Here is a 21,969-nt window from a genome sequence, read left to right on the forward strand (position 1 = left end):
ATGCAAACTTGGAACAGGTCACAGTGCGTTGATAAGCAACGTGTCAGCGTTGGGGAAAGTGGCAACCATGGGAAGCTTAGTAAACTCCGCTAGTCTTAGAATATTAGGCGAAAGCAATGGCCTGCTTGGCCTGCTTAGAATTGTAGTGGGAACTGGCCGTTACTGATTTGTCTTTTCACGCGCCTCTTCCCATTGCGCACTTTTCCTTCGGGAGTGGTTGTATTATCTTGAATTTCATCCCGTGGTTTCTATCACTTTTGATAATATTCATATTGGTTCATTCTTACACGTGCTTTCTCTTGATGTGTTTGATTCCACCCTCCCCCACAGCGACGGATATGTAAATAGATGTCTTCTACTCCCGGTATACCAGCCGATATTGTGGACGCTGACTGTCGGCTCCGCAGGGTGAAGAAAGTGTGATGCAATTCATCTAGAAATTGATCGAAGGAAGAAGATACAAACTCGGAAACATCAAACCAGATACCACAAGATGCCTTTAGGTAAAACAAGGATCGAGAGAATACCCGACGATCGAACCCGACAGAACACCTTTCACAAGCGCAAGATGGGGCTCATGAAGAAAGCGATAGAGCTCTCCATCCTGTGTGACTGTGACATCGCAATGGTCATTAAGAGCAAACCCACAGCCAACTGCAAGGAGGGGCGCTTGTTAGCGTACTGCAATTCGGATTTGAAGGTACTCGGAGTTGTTGGTCACCTTCCACTCATGCAACATTCAGGCTTTGTTAGAACAATGCCTGGATAACTTTCCTCAACAAATCTACAGCAACGAGGAGTATTCTCGATTCGAGAAGGTTTCTTGCTGAGGACTGCTCCGTCTTTTTGCTGACGAGCTACTGTCTGCAGGACAAGGATGATGATGACCTCTTGAAGGATGACGGGAAGATGATGTCAAACTCTCCTGAAAACTCGAACAGCAGCAGCCCCAAAGACTTCTGTATTGACAGCATGCGAGCATCTGGCCCTGACAACCATCAAGGGAAGAAGGCAGCGGATAATGACGCTGCCTGCGCGCTCATGGAGTTGGAGAGTGGAAAGCAGAGCTATCGGTCCCTGCTGGAAAAGAGCTGCCCTCGCACATCACCGAAGAACTCTGTGAAGGGCAGAGGTAAGCTGGATCATTCTGCCTGGAAGAGAGATCGAGAGTGCCATGAGAACTCGCTAGAACCTGCTGAGAAAAGGACGCGGGATGTTAGCTACTCCAATGTGGCGTGCTACGACTCGCTGAGCTGCTCGTTCTTTCCGGACGCATTGGCGACAGACAGGCCGTTCAACTCAGTTGGCCTGCATGGAAAGCATGGAATGTCAGGAGTTGAGAATGTTCTCTTCTTGCAGAACTGTTGTGACTCGCCAAAGCAAAAGTCAAGCTCGATTTGCGCCAACGCGAATAGGCAAAGCCTAAATTTCTTTGAAGGTCATACTATCCTTGGCGGAACCTTGTTCGATGAGGCATTGGAGCATATAGAAGAGAGTGACAGAATGGGAAGATCTGGGATATTCAATCTGCAACAGATTTAGCAGTGTTTGCCAAGTTGGTGTACGTGTTCAGTGTATATACGTTGTTGATTTCTATTTTTTTATACACAAAAAATGAATTGACGAATAAAGAGGCTGATATGTGCAAAGAAAGCTTGTTTTAACTGGAAATTTTACAGATGTATCCATGCAGAAACAATTCGATTCGTACGGCTGCTCGAAGGTCGTCTGATGATTGTATCCGGCTCCTCCTTGTAAATATTGTTTCTTGTTGCTGTTGCCACGTTCGTCAAGCTTGCTGTCTCTAGGCCATGACCGCACACTTCTTCTAGATGTGAGTGCAGCTCTGGGAAATCTGGTTGAGAGCCTGACGCACTGTTCGTCAAAACAACAAAACCGCTCTGTTGAGCATAACTGAGAAGGTTGTGAAGCTCTTGCTGGTCCTTCTCATGGTGACAAACTTGCGAGGTTTGAGCTTGATGTTCAACTTCCTTTCTTGTTTCCTCGGGTGCTCCTGAAACGAATGAGGAGAATAAGATGGAGACAATAGGACTGAAAATTGTGGATATCCAATGAACTATGTTGTTCAATAGTCGTTTCCATTGAGGATAGACTGTGGTGCTATTTTTGGTGCTGCTCCGAGCAACAGTGCATTTCCACTTGAGGCTGTCTTGTTGTTTCGTCCACTGAAGTTCTGGTGTGCATGACAGGTTCTCGCGTGGACCTCTCATAGAGACATAATATTCTCCCCATGATATCGACTTGGATTTCTGTCTGGGCTGCAGCCGGCCAAGAGATCGCTGTTTGACAGGGAGTTCTGGCTTCCTAAACTGACTAGGGCGGGAAGATGAAGATCCTTGTGCATCTAGCTTGAATGATCTTGATTGCATGTTCTGATTCTTCTTCGATGCCATCTCTGTGCGGCAATGGTCTCGCTTTCTTGCATCAGCTAGCCAGCAATCAGGGAGGCTCGTCCTTTTCATCCAGCATGCTCGGTCGTGCTCTTGACAGCGGTAATTCTCTCCACTGCATGGATCCATGACCGACGATCGAGATGTCTGAGTCATGGCGAAGTCATTTCTTCTGGCGGGCGCATCTTTGTCGACCTCTGCGCTAGCATACGGCGTCATTGCGTCCGTGCTCCCACTGCCCGGCGCCTCTTGACTTTTTAGTACCGACCTTATAATTTAATATGTGTTTTTGCAAACAAGGAAAATTGTTTTTTTAGATCTAAAATAGTTTTTCCTGGTCGAAAAGATTCATTTCCATGTAGCGATGACTTTAGCCCATCCTTACTACGTATTCGACCAGTGTAAGGCCTCCCGTGAGAGTCAAGCTTTCATAGGGGTAGGGTGGCCACATAAGGGGGGTAGTACCCGGTACTCAAGGTTGTTTATCGTCATCCGCTCGGTCTATTTTTGTTCATGCTTATGGTTATCATTTCACTAGGTCTGTCAATAAGATAAATTGTCTATCCCAATACCCCTGCCATTCCACAGGAGCTCCCCGGTGCTCCGAAACGATGGGGGTTCGTTGATGACACAGCAATAAGTTTTAGGTCCACGTTTGTCTGATGACAGCTCTTCGAAAGTCAAGTCCCCCTCAGAATTGAGAGCGGGCATCATCAAAGGCATCACAACACAACATAGCACATAAATTCGCTGCCTTGAATATAAAGCGTTGCATGTGAAGGACATCTGCCCTGCGGCAGTTCCAACCAAGAGGTTGAGAAAAAATGTCAAAGCTGCTTTTAGCGAGCTTGAATGACGAAAAGCAAAGAAGTGGGATTAAAGCTTATGTTGTGTTGAGCTAACAGATTAGATATAACAGGAAGTTCACTTCCTAACAGAAAGGAAGCCTTGAGGAGCAGCATTGGCATGCAAGTCTCAAGCAACTAGGTTGTTGGAGGCAAGAGAATGCGAGGAGAGCATACAACAAGTGATAGGAGAGAGTCTCAGGCAAAAACATCGAACTCTTTGCTTGACCCTTCATGCGTAAGTGTCCTAGCCGTCAGCAGTAATCTGTCGTGCTCGTTGTGTTCTAGTGAACGCAGCAGTGATTGCTCTGGTGCACTCTCTGACTCCCGAAGATTGTATACACAACATCGTAGAATATGCTCAGGGCAACGTTAGCAGTTGGCCAGTTGTATTTCCGGCGTGTTGATTCTTAAAGCTTAAAAAAAGATGACCTTGACGGTTTTCAAGGTTTATGGCTAGAATAAACCAACAAAACCAGGTGACACCAACATCCTGGAAGTGACTGCAAGTTTTCATAGCATCTTGAGCTCTAGATGACATCGAATCTCATCGGCATCTTGAATTGCTTCAGGTGATCAATGGCCACTTGAAAACCAGTTTCCTTCGTGACAATTATGGTGTCACCATCTGCATCACTTATATCCGAAGACCATCACTTCTCGTGCTCATTGCCAGTATCAAGTTCTACCTGTAAGGAATCTTCATCTTCTGAGGAAGGTATCTTCTGAGGGTGGTTTGGTCCAGCCAACCCTCTCCTTGCAATGAATGCACGCTTTCTACCAACAGCACACGTCACAACAGATTCAGGGGCATCACTCAAACCAATCATACATCTTCTCATACGCGGACCATCCTCGAGATTTGGCGCACTGAGTCAACAAATCAATACAAACAAAAACTCTACAGATCAAGTGCTTTGAAACATGATCGATCACTTACATTCTGTGAGTGTCCCAATGCATGTTGAAATCAAAACAAGGTCAGATCAGCAGGAAGATATGTGATGGTGTCAATCTCTTACGCAGCACTAGTGGATCCATACCAGATGTTGCCATTCGTTGATCAAGACATACCAGAAAATTCAAAATGAATGTCACTCCCTACCGACCGCATCTTTCAATCGCTCTCAGAGTCATGTATTGACCGTGGATCACCGGATGGATAAAATCCGGTGAAACATTTTTGTTTTAAATTATGGAAGCTTCATCTAGTTGCAATTTTTACTCAAAGTTAAGTTGCAATTCATTCTGAGTGATACTGGCCTGAGTCGCCGGGCGACTTCCGATCACACCGGGGCCCGCTCAGTTCCCTCCCCTCAGGCCCCCGCCCCCCGAAAAAAAAAGAATTGACTAGCCGCAAGCCATGCTGCCAATGGTCGCTTCTGAGGGAGCAGCGCTGTGAGGGGGCAGCGCTTCCATGGCGGCAGGCCCGTATCACTTCTGCACACAGTAGGCCGCGCCTCAGGCCCTCCGCTCATCATCGACGGTGAGGCGTCAACCAGGCTACTGAGCCTCGAAGCCACACTGACTGACTCTGAGATGTACCTGGCGTAGTACGGTTGCCGGATCATATCAAAAGTTTAGAGGTGATCATTTTCCAACCTAAAACGGCAAACTTTCGACTTGGTCGCTTGCTGTAAGAAAAGGTGTAAGATGAGCTCGGACAAGATAGGAGGCTACCTCAACGATCTTTCAAAGGTCCGTCCGACCCCCCGCATGATCCAGAGGGTTCGGTCGAGCTTCAGGAAGTCGAAGCAAAGGTCCAACAAGGCTGCCAAGGCAGCGGCTGAGATGCTGGCGATGGACTTACGGGATCAGAGGCTCATCAGGGGGATCAACGGAAGGATGAGCTCAATGCAGACCTACACTACGATCGTGGCGGTAGTCTCCATCTTCCTGGGGATAATGACGAATGAGCTGTGTGTTGCGGGAGAATATCGACTGTATCACACCAACGAGCAATTTGTGGAGGAGATGAGTAAGGAGAGGTGTAACCATGCAAACGCTGTGGAGGCTTGTAAGTTCATCCAGACATTCCTGACCATCTGTCTACTTTCTTTGATTGTCCTCCAATTCCGACTCGGAATTCAGCTGGGGAAAGCAAAGCAAGGACTGGTTGACCGCAAGCACAAGGAGACACGGAATGAAGGGAGCGACATTCAGTTCGTGACGTGGCGTATGAGGATGAAACTAGCTAGCGAGCTCATTCTATGCAGCATCCACACGGTGAGATCTCTTGATCGGATCTTTGCTGAGAGGTTTTGTTGTCTCATTCGAGTTGTTGATATCAGTTGCCGTTGATCAACAACAGCATCAGGGTCGAAATGCTCGGTCAGAGAGTTTACTATCGCATCGATTCGCTCCTGTGCGCCATCCAGCTGCTGCGGGTGTACCATGTGTTCAGAGCGATGAAGTTGACAGTCTTCTACAAGTGCGTGCGAACTTGATTGATGGCTGGGAGTCACTCATCTTGCAGATATTTCAATATGGAAGAGAGCTTCATGCTGAGGGACGAACAAACTCTCAAGATGCTGCAAGACAGTCAGACGAGGTTTGGAATCTTGTCGTTTAAGGTCACCTGTGTTCTAGAGGCTACAACTGCTTCTGTTTATTCTCCTTCAGGTTGCAATTTCCAGGCATCCATTTGCGATGATATCGACGGGTCAGAACCTTGTTGTTGACTATATTTCACCTCTATCTACCATTCAAAGAACTAGATTTCCTTCGCACCCCCTGCCTCTGGATGCATGGATTTCTATCTTGTCTTCCTCCTTGCTCGCACCTCTCTCCCTTCCTTCTTCCCTCCCTCTTTCCCTCCCTCTCTTTCTCTGTCTCTCTCTGTCTCTCTCTGTCTCTCTGTCTGTCTCTCTCTCTCCTCTCCGCCATCTGCTTGCCTCTAGTCTGAACCTCTATCAGGTGCTTTCTTCATGATATGCGTTGTGACCTATCTCTTCCGAATCGCTGAGGTGAGCACAACGATTTCTTTGCTTCGCGCTGATTTCCTTGCGTCCAAGGGCCCTGCCAATCAGCCTCATTCAGCATATATCTGGGATCAGGTGCAGGCTGGCTCTTGCTTCAAGAATTCCTCTCACTATCCATCGACAGCTTTGGTTCATATTCGTCACTTTGACAACTACAGGTTGCCCAATCTTGATTGTGACATGATAACAGCATAATAAGATATACAGGATATGGAGATCTGTCTCCTGTTACACATCTCGGCAGATTTGCAGCTGTTTGCACCATGGGAGTTGGTCCGATCATCGTTGCCTTCATGACTGGTCAAGTTCAAGCTTTCACGTGTTGTTGAGATGCTGAAATTACAGTCTCAGCTTCCATCACAAGGACTTTGAGCCTGAGCACCTTCGAGTCGTATATGATGTACAAGATGGTGATGGTGTCATGACTGTCGTCGGATGGTACGCTGACAGAGATGTGTCGAAACAGGACTGCAATCATCTTCGTTTCAAGGTGAATCCACGTGAATGCTCACGAAGACTCCCTTGCATCCTTCATGTTTGCCTCCTCGTTACTTTTTTGTACCATTCATTTCACTTCTACCTTCTCCTCATGGCATCTCACCGTTTTCCTGGTTCATCCTTGCAGGTTCTCGAGTCAGCTGCTCGCATACTTCAGTTTTGGTGGAGGGCCAAGAAGCTGAGAGACTTCGAGGTCCATGGGAACCATTACTGGCGGAACAGGTCGCAACGACGATCGAGCATCTCAGCTCAAGCTCACATGGAGCAGAAGAGAATCGAAATTTACCGGTCTCAACTCAAACGCTCCTGCACAAGTCCCGCGATGTTCTGATAGTCATGGGAGCATCTAACTGTCGTCTCGTGGAGTCTTGTTTCTTGTTTGCTTTTCTCTTGACTGTGTTGATCTACTACTCTTGACTGTGTTGATCTACTACTCTTGACTGTGTTGATCTACTACTCTTGACTGTGTTGATCTACTACTCTTGACTATGTTGATCTACTACTCTTGACTGTGTAGATCTACTACCCTTGACTGTGTTGATCTACTACTCTTGACTGTGTTGAATCTACTACTCTTGACTGTGTTGATCTACTACTCTTGACTGTGTTGATCTACTACTCTTGACTGTGTTGATCTACTATGTTTGTTGGCTGCTCCTTGTTTCTTTCTTGCTTCTCAGTTTCATTGTGAGTGTGCAAGTTTCTGACACACATCCTCCACGTAGCTCCTTCTACCTCGCCATCGGAAATCTCAAGAGGTTTCACGAGCAGCACAACAACAACGTCCATCACCATGCCGACGTCTCAGATCAACAATCAGGCCAGAAGTTCGTTCCTGCAATGAAGAAGGCGAGGGCACCCTGCAACTTGCAACTCCCACCAAGAGATGAAGAGACGAAGAGGGAGAGGCTGCCGCACGCCGATGTTGACATCAAGAGGCTGTTGAACTTGATCATCGAAGTCAAGGACGGCATGGAGACAATGCAGGTACATCTCCTTCGTATGATCGACCTGCAGCTCACCTGCCCCTTTAACGATTCTATCTCCCTCCCCTCAAAACATCCTTCTCCTCTCCTATTCTCTTCCTCTCCTCCTTTCCCCTCCTCCTCTCCTCCTCTCCTCCTCTCCTCCTCTCCTCCTCTCCTCCTCTCCTCCTCTCCTCCTCTCCTCCTCCTCCTCTCCTCCAGGACGAGATGCAGTCGCTGCGAGAAAAAGTGGACCTCCTCCTCTTGAACCAGCCAACTGCCCACCGTGCCACCGCCGACTCCTCCTCCTCCTTCCTGCAACCTACTCATACCGCCTCACTGCAGTCCTCCGCGACCGAGGACGACAGGGTAATCCAGACACTGGGGAGGAGGTACGCGAGGGAGTATCACGATCTGAAGCCTGCAATCTCCCTACCACCACGTGGACGCTCCCTACCACCACGTGGACGCTCCTCTGTATCAGCTCGAACTGAGCTGGGGGTTGATGGAAACTCGGGCAGTTTCCTGCTCAACAGAGACAACGACGTTGTGCTCTACAGGCACGCGATGAGGGAGCGAGACTGGAGGGCAGGCAGCGAGCCAGTGGAGACTTCCTCTAAGATGTCCTCGGAGCAAGAGGACCCTGGAAGGAGACTGGAAGACAGGAGGCCGCGGGCAAGCTCTGAACCTCCTACCTCCAACCTCGTGCACTGGGAAAGAAAGTTTGACAGGTAAGGAGTCAAAGTTCGTGGACTCGGGAAAACGAGGGAGAGGGAACATGCCAATGGACAGGGAAAGGGTGTGTGTGGATGAATAGGAGGGAAGGAATGAGGAGGGGGATGACGAGGACAAGGATAAGGACGAGGAGCAGGGAGAAGAGGGAGGAGGGAGGAGGGAGGAGGGAGGAGGGAGGAGGGGGGGCTGGAGTTCAAGTAGACGGAGAGAGCAAGCTGGCAAGTGAAGGAGGAAACAAGGGAGTAGTAGGGTGCGAAGGCTCTGGAAAAGTAGAACACGTCAAGAGAAGATAAAGCAGAGCGCCGCGTATCACGATGATAAGATTCAAAGGAGAGATTCAGCAGCACTCAAGAAGTTTCAACCTGAAGAAAGCTTGTTTCACTTACCCATCGTTCTTCTTGCAGCACGAAATCGAAGTATGTTTGGAAGACGTCTACAAGGAGTTATGATACCTGAACATTGTTAGCCGGTTGTGAACGTGTAGAATGTTGACAGTAGAATTTACGAATTCATAGTACTGTTTTGTGTTTCAATGCATTCCTTTGCGTCCTGGCACTTTATCTTTGCACAGATTTCGGCCTGAAGTCATGCAGTAGATGTTCTTGGATTTGAACCAAAAGGTCTTTAATCTCAACTTGCACAAGATAACAAACGTATCATTCAGGAATCATTACAGAAATCATTGAAGCTGCTGTAAGGATGCTGCTTTCATCTGCCCACCAAGAACCCTGATCTGAAGCAAGAGTTGCAATATCTTCTACGGATCTGACATGTCACATCACAAGCGTTCATCTCTGAGGACGAACAACCACAAACTGCATGTCAGATGCTAGCGTTACACGCGCGATTCCTTGGAAGCTTCTGAAAGCATAGGAGACTGCATTTGCTTTGTAAATGTGAGGAATCGCGTCATCAGGGCTCAACTCAGCATGTCGTCTCAGACATCTGAGATACACTCAAGTTGTATCCATTGAGATACGTGCATATCCCACCATGCACTGACACTCTCCTTCGTCCATGGAATGGAACAGTGAAATACATTTAAACCTTCACGGCGCGAATACGTTGAATCCATACACCCGGTTGATGATTACAACCATCCCTATCCATGCGAAGTTGATAAGGATAAAGCCAAATATTCCATAGAAGTACAGCTCAGAGAATTTCTGAGTAATGCTCGGTTGCCTTTCACTGTCCGCACTCGTTTCAACCTCTTCACTGTGTGCGCTTGCAACTGCTTGTAACTCAGTCTCGTTCAGACCGAGGTTGAGGTCGATATCAAACTCTTGCGTGCCCAGCAGCGCATGATCTATGGACACCCTCATTGTCGGCAGCCGCGCCATTGAAGCGTCTGCGTCCTCGGCTTCTGCCATATCCTTCTGCGTCGCCTGGAAGGGAATAATTAAAAAAAGGAATTTATATCAAAATTAAAATATATTTAGCGATCTCATGGTCAAGGAACTTAATATGAACAATACTCTTTTCGATCGATCTTGTCTCCAAAACACACTGTTTAAGAAATGCTGACGTGTTTCGAAGGGTCGCAAGCCCTATCTGCTGAGGCGAGCTTGAGATCGACAAGTTCAAGAGGGCAAAAAGGTCGGAGAATTGCGACGCTACTTGCTGGACCGGTCCTACAAGCGTTCAAACAGGGGGTAGTACGTGACCCTACAGTTATGGCAAGCGGCGTCCGGCGGGCCGCTGTTACTAGCGCCCCTCCGTACTCAGTGCCACGGTGTGCGCCGGGTGTGAGGCTTACGTACTCGGAGGCTCAGTATCCCATAGCCTGGGCCGCGCCTGACTCTGTGAGAGTCGAGTCGCTCAGTGACGGTGAGTGGCGTCACTGAGTGGGGGCCCTGAGGCACGCTGATCGGACCGGCGGGCGCCGTGGGCGCGGCCATGCCCCGCGGCCACGGTGGACACTGTTCAATTTACGGTTGTCCTGCAGGAGGCCCTGGATCAGCTCTTTAAGCGCTTCCCCCTGGTCGGGGTCGAGAGCGAACACTTTGGCAACAGCATGCGCTGCTGCCTTGCGGACGTAGGGCGAGCTGTCGCGGACACACTGCTTGATCGCCATCACCTGCAGCTGAGCGATGAGGGCGACGCGGATGCTCGTCATGACGTGCAGCGCAGAGGAGCGGATGAGCTGGTTGGTGTCGGACAAGTCCTTCTGGAAGGTGTTGATGGTGAGGAGAGCCTCGTTGGACTTGAGCTCAGCGTATTGGAGGGTGTGGGCACGACAGCGGCACTGCGGGAGCCTTGCGATGATGAGGGTTGGTTCTCTCTGTCTTTTCTTTCACCAGTATACGGGCAGTGCGACACTGATTGTAGTCAGGTTCAAGCCACCTCGACTCTCCTGATACCGTTGGTACTCGAGTTGTGATAGTTTGCCAGACTGAGCTTCAATCCCTTAGGCTGTTTACGCAGTTCCGACATCGAACATGCCATACTGGTATGGCGATGACATGGCAAGTGATAAGTACAAAACATCAGTTTTCATGTTTCGCAGGTCTTCGCCCTGATCAGCGATGGCTGTGAATCATTCTGTGCAATCTGTCCCCAAAACTTGAAAACCACGGCTCAGTGGAGCGATGGTTGTGAGCATATTCGATGACATGCCTTTTTTGAATGACAAGAAAGCAAGAGGAGAAAAGACATTTAATTTTGATAATAATGTTGTTTATATCATCTTACGCTCAAGAACATAATCAATGCCATCCACACAAAATTAATTAATGCCATTCCTCCCACCAAATATGTTGTCCCCATTGTCCAGGTTGGATCATCTACTGGAATGTCATTCTCAACAACAATGGTCTGGCCTTCAGATCCTGAAAACGCAGCCATTTCCTCTTCCTTCGTGTACTCAATAGGGATCTCGACTTCAATTTCCTGCCAGCCGTACAGGGCATGCTCAACCATAGCACGGATACACTTGGTTTCGCAGCATCTTTTTGAGAGGCGGCGTGTTGATCTGAAGGAACAGGAGCTCACAAGTCTTTGCTGGGCAGGTTCAGAGCAAACAGTATCAGCTTCTTCGATATGCGCAGCAGCAGGTTGAACGGTTGTTGCCATTGTGTAATCGTGGGTGCTGGCTAGCGTGTTGCGATTGCGAAGGCTTTTATGGCCTGCTGTAGTAAAAACACCCTTTTGGGGATTAGAGGAAGAGCTTACAGGATGGTTGTAAGCCCTGCAGACGTCGGTTTGTCATCATTGGCACGGTACGAGAATGCTGACACAAGTAGCAACGTTTGCAACCAAACGTTGCTTGTTGAAGACGTCGTTTATCATGATCAGTGTCAGCAGATGCCCATGAGCCTGAACGGAACATGCTCGCCTCCGAATGGTATATAGTAACAGCACGAAGGCAGCAAATATCTTCATAGCAATTAGTTAGAGTTTGAATTGAGCTTTTTGCGGCAGCTCCCAACAACAGACGGTCACGGGATCACCCTTGCTGTCACGAGGTCAAGAGTCTCGGCTCACGGCCGAATCACGCACTAGTGTGACCGTACAGTCAGTCACGGCACAATCTCAGTGATAGCAGGGCCCACCGGGCCCGGGCCCGGGCGGCAGCCGCGGGCCGGACCCGGACGGTTACACGAATCCAAACTGTTTGAGAATTCGTAACCGGTCGGTGCTTCGTCACTCGGGCAGCGCCTGTGCATGCAGCGCAGCTGAGCGGTGAGTGAAGAGAGGAAGAGAAGGGGGGGGTGGAGGGAGGACAGGAGGACAGGAGGACAGGAGGGCATGAGGACAGGAGGACAGGAGGACAGGAGGACAGGAGGACAGGAGGACAGGAGGACAGGAGGACAGGAGAAGACCGAGGAGGAGGAGAGAAGACGAGGAGTGGAGGAGAAGACGAGGAGTGGAGGAGAGGAGGAGAGGAGAGAAGGAGAGAAGGAGAGGAGGAGGAGAGGGGGGAAGGTAAGGAGGGGGAGAGGAAGAGAGGAAAGGAAAGGAGAGTATAAGTGGAGCAATTGAGGGGACATGAATATTGACAGATATGAGAGAGGATGAATGAAGCGAAGGGGTTTGGAGGATACTTGCAGGATGCTTAGCAGAAGAATATTTAGAAGTGCAAAGACGAATGTTGAGGAGAGGGGAAATATGGTGGGGAGCTCATCAGGTGAGAGAGGTAAAGGTTCGAGTAAAGTCGCAGATGAGATGCGGAGAGTGTATAAGGAGCTGATGTGAACGGCCCTGCTTGTTGCACAAGCATCAACTCTTGCTCCTGCTCCTCGGGGACATCATCGGCCTCGTTCAAGAGATGCAAAGAGTGATGAGAACAGCAGATCAACAAGGGGAAGAATGTTTTAGTGAGTGAGCAGAAGAGGAGGGGAAACAGTAAGCAAGCTAGAACATCTTTTTCATTCCCGTATCCTAAGTTCTCTAGCTCTGTGCAAGTATCATTCTGTAGCTGCTGGTATCCTTAGTGTCATCTGGGTAGGATTGCGGTTGTTGTGCGATTGCAGATCACTTTGAGTTTTTAGACGGCCGTGTCCTCCTCTCATATTTGGATCTTGCAGGCTGGTCGTGTGCTGCTGGAGGCTGTAGAGCTTTAGAGGGTCGGCGGAAAAGTTTTTCACAATGTCTCTGAGCGATGCGCACTACTTCGAGGAGATGGGAGTCAAGAAGTACGAGGAGATCCGACGGCTGCTGGACTCTCGTGAGAAGAAGGACAAGCTGGAAGGGATGAAAAGGCTGATGGCCATGATTTCCATCGGCAGAGATGCATCTAACTACTATCCGGACGTCGTCAAGAACGTTGTGTCTGACTCGCTGGAGGTCAAGAAGCTGGTCTACCAGTTCCTCATTCACTACGCTGAGCTCAAGTCCAACGAGGCTCTCCTCACCATCAACACCTTCCAGAAGGACTTGTCCGACACCAACCAGCTCATCCGCTCCTCTGCGCTGCGCGTTATGACGAGCATCCGCGTCGCCCTCATCGCTCAGCTTCAGGTGATGGCGATCAAGCAGTGTGTCCGCGACAGCTCGCCCTACGTCCGCAAGGCAGCAGCGCATGCTGTTGCCAAAGTGTTCGCGCTCGACCCCGACCAGGGGGAAGCGCTTAAAGAGCTGATCCAGGGCCTCCTGCAGGACAACTCCACCATGGTGCTCGGCAGTGCGGTGGCGGCGTTTAATGAAGTTTGCCCGGACAACTGGGACCTGATACATCCCAACTTCAGGAAGATGGTGCGGCTGTGCGCGGACACGGACGAATGGGGGCAGATTATGCTGCTGAACATGTTCACTCGGTACGGCAGGAAGTTCTTCCTCGACCCGTCGACCCTCGAGAAGGAGCCCAAGGACACCAACGATGATGGGGAGAAGAAGAAGAAGAAGAAGAAGAAGAAGAAGGCCTTCTACTCCGACGATGAATCGTCGAAGAGCAGTAGCAGCAGCGAGTCAGAAAGCTCTTCTGAGGACGAGGATGAGGAGCCAGAGCTTGATCCGGACCACGCCATGCTCCTCTCGTCAACCCTCCCGCTGCTGAGGAGCAGAAACGCCGGAGTGGTGATGTCAGTGGCGACTCTCTTCCATTACCTGGCACCTCGAGCACAGGTGGCCAAGGTTGGAAAGAGCCTGGTCAGGGTGCTCAAGAACAATCGAGAGACGCAGTACCTGGTCCTCAAGAACATCGCTACTCTAGTCCTCAGCCGCCCGGAGATGTTCGATGGATCCGCCAAGGAGTTCTTCCTGCGGGCGCATGACAGCACGGCCTCTGCCCTGCTCAAGCTGGAGGTCTTGTCCCAGCTTGTCAACGAGAGCAACTCCCAGCTGATCATGCGCGAGTTCAACGCCTACATCAAAGACACGTCGAGAGATACCGTACTCATCGCTGCCACCATTCAAGCCATCGGCAGGGTCGCGGCCTGGCACCCTTCGCTCACCGACACCTGCCTGCGCGGCCTGATGACTCTCATCTCCAACTCCAAGAACGAGCAGATGGTGGCAGAGAGCGTCGTCGTCGTCCGAGCTCTCGTCCAGCAAGCTCCCGAGCAGCGGGTTCGCATCATCAAGCAGCTCATCAAGCGCCTGGAGAACATCAAGGCTGCCCCGGCTCGCGCGAGCGTCATCTGGATGGTGGGGGCCTATCACAACCTGATCCCTCAAGTCGCTCCTGACGTCCTCCGCGAACTCCTCAAAGTCTTCAAGACGGAGAGCACGCAGGTGAAGCTCCAGATCCTCAACCTGTCCTGCCGCCTGTTCCTCACCGAGCCCGACACGTGCACGCCCATGTTCGTCTACGTCCTCGACATGTCGCGCTACGACACGGACTTCGACATCCGCGACCGAGCCCGCATGATGCGCACCATCCTCTTGACGGACAAGTGCGACAAGCTCAAGGAAAAGGCGTCACAAATCTTCCTCGGGGAGCGCAAGGCCCCGGAGTTCTACGCGCCCTCGAGGGACAGCGAGTCGTTCTCGCTCAACTCTCTCTCGCACGCCGTCAGCCATCACGTGGCAGGCTACATCGAGATCCCCGACTTCCCCGAGGACGTGCCGGATGGGTCCATCCGGGACCCGATCATCTCCTCGTCGTCGGAACGGTCGGACAACAAGACGAGCAGCAAGAAGGACGAGAAGAGGATGAAGAGGGAGGTCAGTGACTTCTACAAGGAGTCTGACAGCAGCGGGTCTGAGGACGACTCGAGCGACAGCAGCGACGGGAAGGGCTCGTCGGACAGCGACAGTGACAGCGACTCTTCGTCCTCCAGCGACGACTCTGACTCCTCCAAGGGAAGCAGCTCCGACAGCGACGACTCGGCGCGGGAGAAGAAGGCCAGTCAGAAGAAGAAAGCTTCTGCCAAGAAGGCGAAGCAGGAGGAATCGTCCTCGGACACGGACTCCGACTCGGACGACTCCGACTCCGACTCTGACTCGGACAGCAGCACGGAGAGGAGGAAGAAGAAGCAGGAGGAAGCGAAGAAGAAGGCCAAGGCGGCAGAACAGAAGGCTGCGGCAGCCAAGAAGGACGCGCCTCCTCCCTCCAAGAACAAGTCCAAGGAGGAGAAACCCAAGGCAAAGGCGCAGGAGCCGGTTGCTTCGCTCATCGACCTCGGAGACCAGCAGGGCGTCTCGTCGCTGCTGGATACTTCTACTCCCTCCTCCGCCAAGCCCCTCACCCTGCAGGTCGAGACGTCGGGAGGGATCTCGCCGCAGGGCTCCAAGCAGGCTGCGGCGACGCCGACGGGCAAGGCAGCAGCGTCGATGCTGGACAAGGACAAGTTGCTCGTGCACAACCTGCTGCACTTCGCCAACGGGGGAGGGCTGAACGTGGAGTACTGCTTCACGCGAGAAGAGAGCATGTACGGTGTTGGGATGAACACAGTCAAGCTCTCCCTGCACAACACAACCAACGTGCTGATGCAGAACGTGAGGATCGGAGACAAGAGACTCGAAGCGGTGAGGCTGCTTGCTCTCGATGGAGGTGTTGGTGCTGATGCGTCGGCTGGCAGGGGATGGAGCTCGAGCCTTTCTCCGACGTCGCTCTTCTCCCTGCCTCCTCCACCAACTCCGTCAAAATCCACATCAACTTCGGGGGCAAGATGAGGTCTGCCAAGTTCGACCTCGTCACGGATAAGGTGAGAAACCTCCTCTCCTGCTGGGGTGGAGCTGAGTCAGACGCGCAGGGAACGTACCCGGTGGCCCTGACACCCTCAGCTGGGGAGCTGGTGAACCCGCTGCTGCTGTCGGAGCCCGAGTTCGACGAGCTTGCAAAGGGTCTGCGAGGGATGCACGAATGCAAGCTGACCCTCCCCCCTGTCGATGACAAACCTGCGGAAGAGATCAGAGAGAAGGTTGCGGAAGCCTTTCCCTCATCGCTCTCCTTCTCCTCCCTCCTTCTACTCCCTCCTTTTTCCTCCTTTTCCCCCTTCCATCTACTTCTCCTTCCCTGACGTTACCGCGCAGGTTTTGTTGCTTTGTAATATGTATCCAGTGGACAGCCAGACCGAAGGCATCTATAAGGTAGGAGGAGGAGGAGGAGGAGGAGGAGGAGGAGGAGGAAAAGAGCTAACATGGGACAGTTTGCGGGAAGAGATCTCGGAGGAGAGGCGAAGAACGTCGTGCTGGTGGCGCTAGACGTGCAGGTGGGTGGTTGGCCTGAAGCTTGCGGGATCTGACAGCCAGCAGGGAACGCTGGTGGGTAGGAGTGAGAGCACGCTGCTGAGCCGGCAGATCGTCAAGGTAACTCAGAGGAGACCCGATCGGCTGCGAGCTTAATATGCCATGGCAGGAGCTGAAGGATGCCTTCTTGAAGTAGCCTCCTCATCTTCTCCTCCTCCTCTCCTCCTCTTCCTCCTCCTCTCCTCTGCTTCTCTTCTCTTACTAAAGGCGTTGTCGCAACTTCTCGACTCTTTCTCTCACTCGCAAACACTCCAACTTTCAACTGAGCAGCAGCATCCCGCCAGTCTCTACCTGCTCCCCAGCAGGGGCCATGGCAGTACCAGCACATGCTGCTGGTGCTCCTCTAGTCTGGCAGCAGACAGGCCCAGCAGCTCCTCTATCCTCCCTTCCCCCCTTCCCCCAAGTATCAGAATGAAAGTGTGTGATTGATACACATGGTGAAGATTTCAAATCTGCAAGTAAGAATGCGTATGTCTCTTCGAATATATTCAGCTCACTTGAAGTCATTCACTCGCAAGACTCTCCTCCTCTCAACATTCACCAGCATGATCATATTTTTACCATCAGCCTCCTGCAGATGTCTTTGTAAAGGTCCTGCACCATCGGTCAGTGAGCGCGACATGGAGTTTGTAGTCTACGTTGTCCCCAGAGACTAGGTCTGAAACAAGCAGCAGAAGATTATCTTTGACCTCTTGGCCGTTGACTGGTTTGACCATACAGAGCAGTCAACGGCAAGAAACGTTTTTGATCGGCACAACTCACTCGCAACAATCTTGGAGAAGCGGAAGGAGAACCTGACTTTGTTCTTCTCTCCTTTGATGGAGCAAGAGTTGCTCGACCGGATGGTGACCTACAAGGGTTGTCATCATCCCAGCAGCAGATCTTGGTTGCACAAGAGTTTGTCGGCACCTTGTACTCTGTTAAAAGTTTGATCATGTCGCCGACAGCTTTTGCAAGCTCCTGTCAAGACTCTCAGATAAGGATACAGCTGGGGCATCAGAGCTCTGCCTTGGATGTGACATTCGCCAGGTTTGAGCTCTTCTCAGCTCCTCTCAGCAACTGCATCTCCTCGGAGGCCTCCACGGAGATGCTGAGACATCCAGTAAGATCGACGAGATGTAACGTGTACCAGCACCGTCTCTTGGGTGACTTGTAGATGCCGGAAGCACTTGTATCCCCCGATCGTTTGGTGTTGAACAGCTGCCTCTGTCTCGATGGCTCACGCGTGGAAAGAAGCGTGAAGAACCAAACATACCATGGAGTTAGTCTGTGAAGCATTGCACCACAACGCAATGTTCTTGTTGTCGTGTGTTTGTGAGATGGCAGACTCGTGGTCCTCTGACTTCACTCTCAGGTCAATCCAAAATCGGTTTCCTTGGGCTCGCCCTGCAAGAAGTTGCTCAGCAGGTCCAACGAGTAACGGGGCACCAGACCTTGAGCATAGTACTGGTGGGGCAGGGAGTTAGGGAAGAGAAGCTCGTAGGCTACGTCAGGCAATGGCTGCACAATGGCCGCCTTCGTGCTCGTCGGTTGATCCTCCTTCCCAGGCTCGAGGTTGAACGAGGAGAAGTCACTCTGCAGGCGAGTCAGGGGCGAGCAGAGGGGATAGGAAGGATGACCACTATCTCCTGATCGAACTCTTCTCCGAGGTCGATGAACCTGTCGTTCATGACTTGAATCCAAGGATGCTCCCACGCCTGCATCCAGTCGGTGGGTCATCGTCGGGCAGCTCTGGACCTGCTCACCTTGCTGATGTGGATGCGCTTCTTGGAGTCGATCTTCATGAAACCTCGGATCAAGTCCGAGACCTCTGCAAGATCGTCAAACATCCCCAGCACATCGTCACCAAGACCTGGGGAGCAGGAGGATGGGATGCTGTATATTCCTTTCTGTATCTTGTTGAACCTGAGGGCACAATCAAGTCAATGAGATCAAGGCAACCGGCGCCGCAGCTTACAGCTCTGGTTGGTTGTCTGCTCTGAAGGGACACCTCCCGACGACGAGGGTGTAGAGAGTCGCTCCCAGACTCCACAGGTCTATCGCTATTCCATCGTACTTCTGGCCCATGATGATTTCCGGTGCAGCGTAACTGACAGTCAAGTCATCCTTACTGTCCCGCGAGTCAAGATTCTCACCATGGGGTACCACAGATGGTCTTGAGAAGCTCTCCGGGTTTGATGTCATTGCTCAGCCCAAAGTCGGCAATCTTGCAGACGTACTTGCCAAAGTCCTGCTCTACCAGCAAGATGTTCTCAGGCTTCAGATCGCGGTGTGAGATCTCCTGCCGATGGCAGAAGTCAACCCCGCTCATGATCTGGGTGAAGAACTGCCGGGCCTCCAGCTCTTGTAGCTTCCCCTTGGAGACGACATAGTTGTACAGCTCTCCCCCACTCGCAAAGTCGAGGACAAGAAAGAGCTTCGTTCCTCTCTCGATGCACTCGTGCATTGATATGATGTTAGGGTGGGAGATGTTCTTCAGCACATGCATCTCCCGCAAAACCCTCTCCAGGTCCTTCACGTTGTGGATCCTCGACTTGTCCACAATCTTGACAGCAAAGACCTGATTCGTTGACACATGGGTAGCGAGCCTGACCTTGGAGTATGCTCCTGCCCCGATCACCTTCCCCAGGTCGTAGAACCCGATGTTCTTTGTGTCTCCTTCCTCCCTCTTGTCTGTTGCGGCGCTCGACATGGCTCACGTCTCACAAGCTTACGACTCTGCACAGCATGGAAGATGGGAGAATACGCTGCTGGCGCTATCCAAGTCTGCTGCCACACTCATGAGAGCGGTTGCTTTCCTCCATCGCCGTTGCAACTTGTTCACCTTACATGTATCAAGGCAGCAACTCGAGCTGAAACGCTTTCATGGCAACACGTCTCCTTCCTCTCCTGCTCAATGACTGGTGCCTCCTCTTTCCCCTCCTTCCCTCCTGCTCCTCAGCCCTGCCGCCCCACCATGGAGGCCCCCAGAGCGGCAGTCGGACAACGCGGCATGCGGAGCTCAGCCAGTCTGACGATCCGATCCGAGCCCGCCTCAAGGATCCAGCAGCTGACAGTCAACCGGACCTAACTGAACTCATCATATCTCAGTCACACGGCACGGTGGCCGGGCCCGCCGGGCCACCGTGGCACGTTCGGAAGTTCCGAAGTGACACCCCCGGCCCCGCTGGTGTACGGTGACTCAAACTTCACCGTCAGCTCAGCTGGTGATCATCGGACGTCGGACCGTGGCAGTCCGACTGCCACGGGGGCCACCAGCGCCACCCCGTGGGGCCGGGCGGCCGGGGTGACTGCGGGCCGGGCCGGGGCGGGCAGCCTCACGGTGAGTCCGATCACGGCACCGTCGGTGGTGCGGCCTGGGCCCGGCGGGCGGCCGCCCGGCGCCGCTCAGCCCCGGCCGGGGGGCTCGGAGGCTCACTGCCGTGAGTCACGGATGCTCGGAGTGTCCGACCCCCAACTTGGCAAGCTGAGCCGCTGAATCACGGCGGATCCGGCCGCCGCGCCCCCCCGGGCATCCGATCCGACCGTGCCCGGGGCCCGGGGGCGACTCGCCGAGTCGTCGAAGCTCAGGGGCTCAGTGCCCGGGCCCCGGCGGGTGTGGCAGCGGCCCCCCGGAACTTCAAGGTGACTCTGGGACCCGGGCCGGGCCGGCAGCCGCGCCGGAGATCGGATGGGCCTGATCCGAGCCTGCCAGCCGGACCGTTAAAGATCACTGGCATGGATTCCGGGTCCCAAGACTCGGCCGTCCGACTGAGTCAGGGTGAAAAAAATGATCTTTCATGCGGGAATCGGAAATTCGCTCTTGTCAGCCTCTGGGAGCCCAGTGGGCGGCCAGAGAGACTCAGTCCGAACTCAAGTTGGCGGACCGCACCGTCCCACCCAACGGCCTTGAGTACTTAAAGCCGCCTCCGAACCGTTTGCCGGAAACATCAAGTATCAGTGGCAGGAATGAAGCTGCGGTACGGTAGAAGATGCCAGAAGACCCGAGCACATTCAGTCAGTGTCATTTACAATGTATTGCAGTCTCCCAATCAAAAATAAAATTACAGCTTCTACGCGCAAAAAACCTAGATGGCCTCGGAGAGCCTCAACCCTCATACTGGTGACCGCGCGGACCAACTTCAACATTCACCATCACATCTCTCGGTCTAACGCAGCCCGAGCGCGCTTGCCTCCCCTCTCCTCCTGCTCGTTCCTTTTCGCATCTCTCCTCTTCTGCGACCGCTCCCTCGCCTTGTCGGTGATCTGCTTGTACTTGGCCACTGCCTCCTGGCAGTACTTGAGAGCAACCTTGTATTGCCTGTCTCGCTCGTCCAGGTACATGGACGCCTTGAAGTCGTTGATGAGGTTGTCTCCCTTGCGCTTGGTGGTCCCCGTCATCAGCCCAGCCTGCAGCATCATGTTCGTCACGTCGTTGCTGTAGTCCGACCGGCTCATGTCGTGCGCCCTCTTCTCCTTCCCGCACTGCTGCACTGCCAGCTTCACGTCGCGAGCGACCTCGTTGAAGCTCGTGTGGATGTCCTCCATGTCCGGCACAGACCCTGGCTTGCGTGGTGTGACCACGACCGTCAATCCGCACAGGTGGAAATGTCTGCCCTCGCGCATGTACACCATCCGTCTCCCCTCCACCGCCAGCTGCTTGCCATCGCCGGAGTAGTCGATCTCCTCCATCGTCACGCCCCCTCCTCTAGCCAAGGCCATCTCGATGAAGCGATGCTCGAGACGCTTGGACTCCTCCTTGTCCAGTACGAGCTGGTACTCTTCGATGCCCACCCGCGTGCGGACGCTCTCTTCCTGCATGATCGCCTCCTGCTCACCCGCCTCCTGCTGTCCTGCCTCCTGCTCGATCAGCATCTGCCGTATCAAGCCTTGATCGTATTCTGGTTCCTCCTGCTTCACGCTATTACTCAATGCGGCGTGAATGCTGGGTCCGTTGTAGAGGGCCTCGCTGTGGTGCTGCACACTTTGCAGGGTGTTGTCCAGAAGATCATCGATCTCAAACCCCTGCAGATAGTCATCCAGGCAGTCATGGGAGAGCTGTGCTGTATCGTAGAGGATATGGGTGTCAGTGTCCCTCGGCAGCCAGAGCTCGAGCTCGTCGTCTTGCATGGTAGAGTTGTACATGTCGGTGGAGGTTTGCTGGAGGAGGGGAGGTGCTGAATATACAGAGCTGGCTCCTACCCCTACCCTTGAAGTATCTCGGTCGATCATCCCTACCCCCTCTTACGAGCAATGTTGGCACAGGGAGGATGGCCGTACGTAGAACCCGTCCTTGGGACTACTTGTACCCCCTGTTGGTCCAATGGGAGAGGTAGGGGTGATATGCAGAGCCCCCTGTTGGTACCAGGCATGTGACATGGGGGTCCCAGTCTACCCCTCATTGTCGATGTTTCGATCACCC

At 52.5% G+C, this 21,969-nt stretch overlaps 6 protein-coding genes across 6 annotated transcripts; 3 read left to right on the forward strand and 3 right to left on the reverse strand.

Moving 5' to 3' along the window:
• Positions 1–493: 493 nt before the first annotated feature.
• Positions 494–769, forward strand: GUITHDRAFT_79793 (hypothetical protein; the record flags this gene model as incomplete). Its single annotated transcript, XM_005822451.1, has 1 exon — positions 494–769. The coding sequence occupies one exon, from the start codon at positions 494–496 to the stop codon at positions 767–769; it is 276 nt and encodes a 91-aa protein (XP_005822508.1).
• A 4,140-nt stretch (positions 770–4,909) lies between these two features.
• GUITHDRAFT_146449 (hypothetical protein) lies at positions 4,910–8,435 on the forward strand (the record flags this gene model as incomplete). The annotated part of the gene is made up of 11 exons (XM_005822452.1): positions 4,910–5,482; positions 5,548–5,687; positions 5,733–5,829; positions 5,879–5,918; positions 6,173–6,222; positions 6,271–6,395; positions 6,482–6,556; positions 6,589–6,727; positions 6,863–6,957; positions 7,461–7,722; positions 7,923–8,435. The coding sequence occupies 11 exons, from the start codon at positions 4,910–4,912 to the stop codon at positions 8,433–8,435; spliced, it is 2,109 nt and encodes a 702-aa protein (XP_005822509.1).
• A 1,049-nt stretch (positions 8,436–9,484) lies between these two features.
• GUITHDRAFT_118339 (hypothetical protein) lies at positions 9,485–9,808 on the reverse strand (the record flags this gene model as incomplete). The annotated part of the gene is made up of 1 exon (XM_005822453.1): positions 9,485–9,808. The coding sequence occupies one exon, from the start codon at positions 9,806–9,808 to the stop codon at positions 9,485–9,487; it is 324 nt and encodes a 107-aa protein (XP_005822510.1).
• Positions 9,809–13,025: 3,217 nt separating this feature from the next.
• On the forward strand, positions 13,026–16,785 carry AP3B (Adaptor protein complex 3 subunit beta; the record flags this gene model as incomplete). The annotated part of the gene is made up of 7 exons (XM_005822454.1): positions 13,026–15,845; positions 15,899–16,024; positions 16,073–16,240; positions 16,353–16,409; positions 16,469–16,531; positions 16,575–16,628; positions 16,678–16,785. 7 exons carry the CDS (start codon positions 13,026–13,028, stop codon positions 16,702–16,704), a joined length of 3,315 nt encoding a protein of 1,104 aa, XP_005822511.1. The 3' UTR covers positions 16,705–16,785.
• A 1,498-nt stretch (positions 16,786–18,283) lies between these two features.
• Positions 18,284–19,260, reverse strand: GUITHDRAFT_79807 (hypothetical protein; the record flags this gene model as incomplete). Its single annotated transcript, XM_005822455.1, has 4 exons — positions 18,284–18,378; positions 18,421–18,473; positions 18,526–18,657; positions 18,704–19,260. 4 exons carry the CDS (start codon positions 19,258–19,260, stop codon positions 18,284–18,286), a joined length of 837 nt encoding a protein of 278 aa, XP_005822512.1.
• A 1,442-nt stretch (positions 19,261–20,702) lies between these two features.
• GUITHDRAFT_118343 (hypothetical protein) lies at positions 20,703–21,692 on the reverse strand (the record flags this gene model as incomplete). The annotated part of the gene is made up of 1 exon (XM_005822456.1): positions 20,703–21,692. The coding sequence occupies one exon, from the start codon at positions 21,690–21,692 to the stop codon at positions 20,703–20,705; it is 990 nt and encodes a 329-aa protein (XP_005822513.1).
• Between the last annotated feature and the right edge of the window lie 277 nt (positions 21,693–21,969).

The sequence above is a fragment of the Guillardia theta genome (genome assembly GCF_000315625.1).
Source record: "Guillardia theta CCMP2712 unplaced genomic scaffold GUITHscaffold_125, whole genome shotgun sequence".
In the NCBI taxonomy this organism is placed as follows: Eukaryota; class Cryptophyceae; order Pyrenomonadales; family Geminigeraceae; genus Guillardia; species Guillardia theta.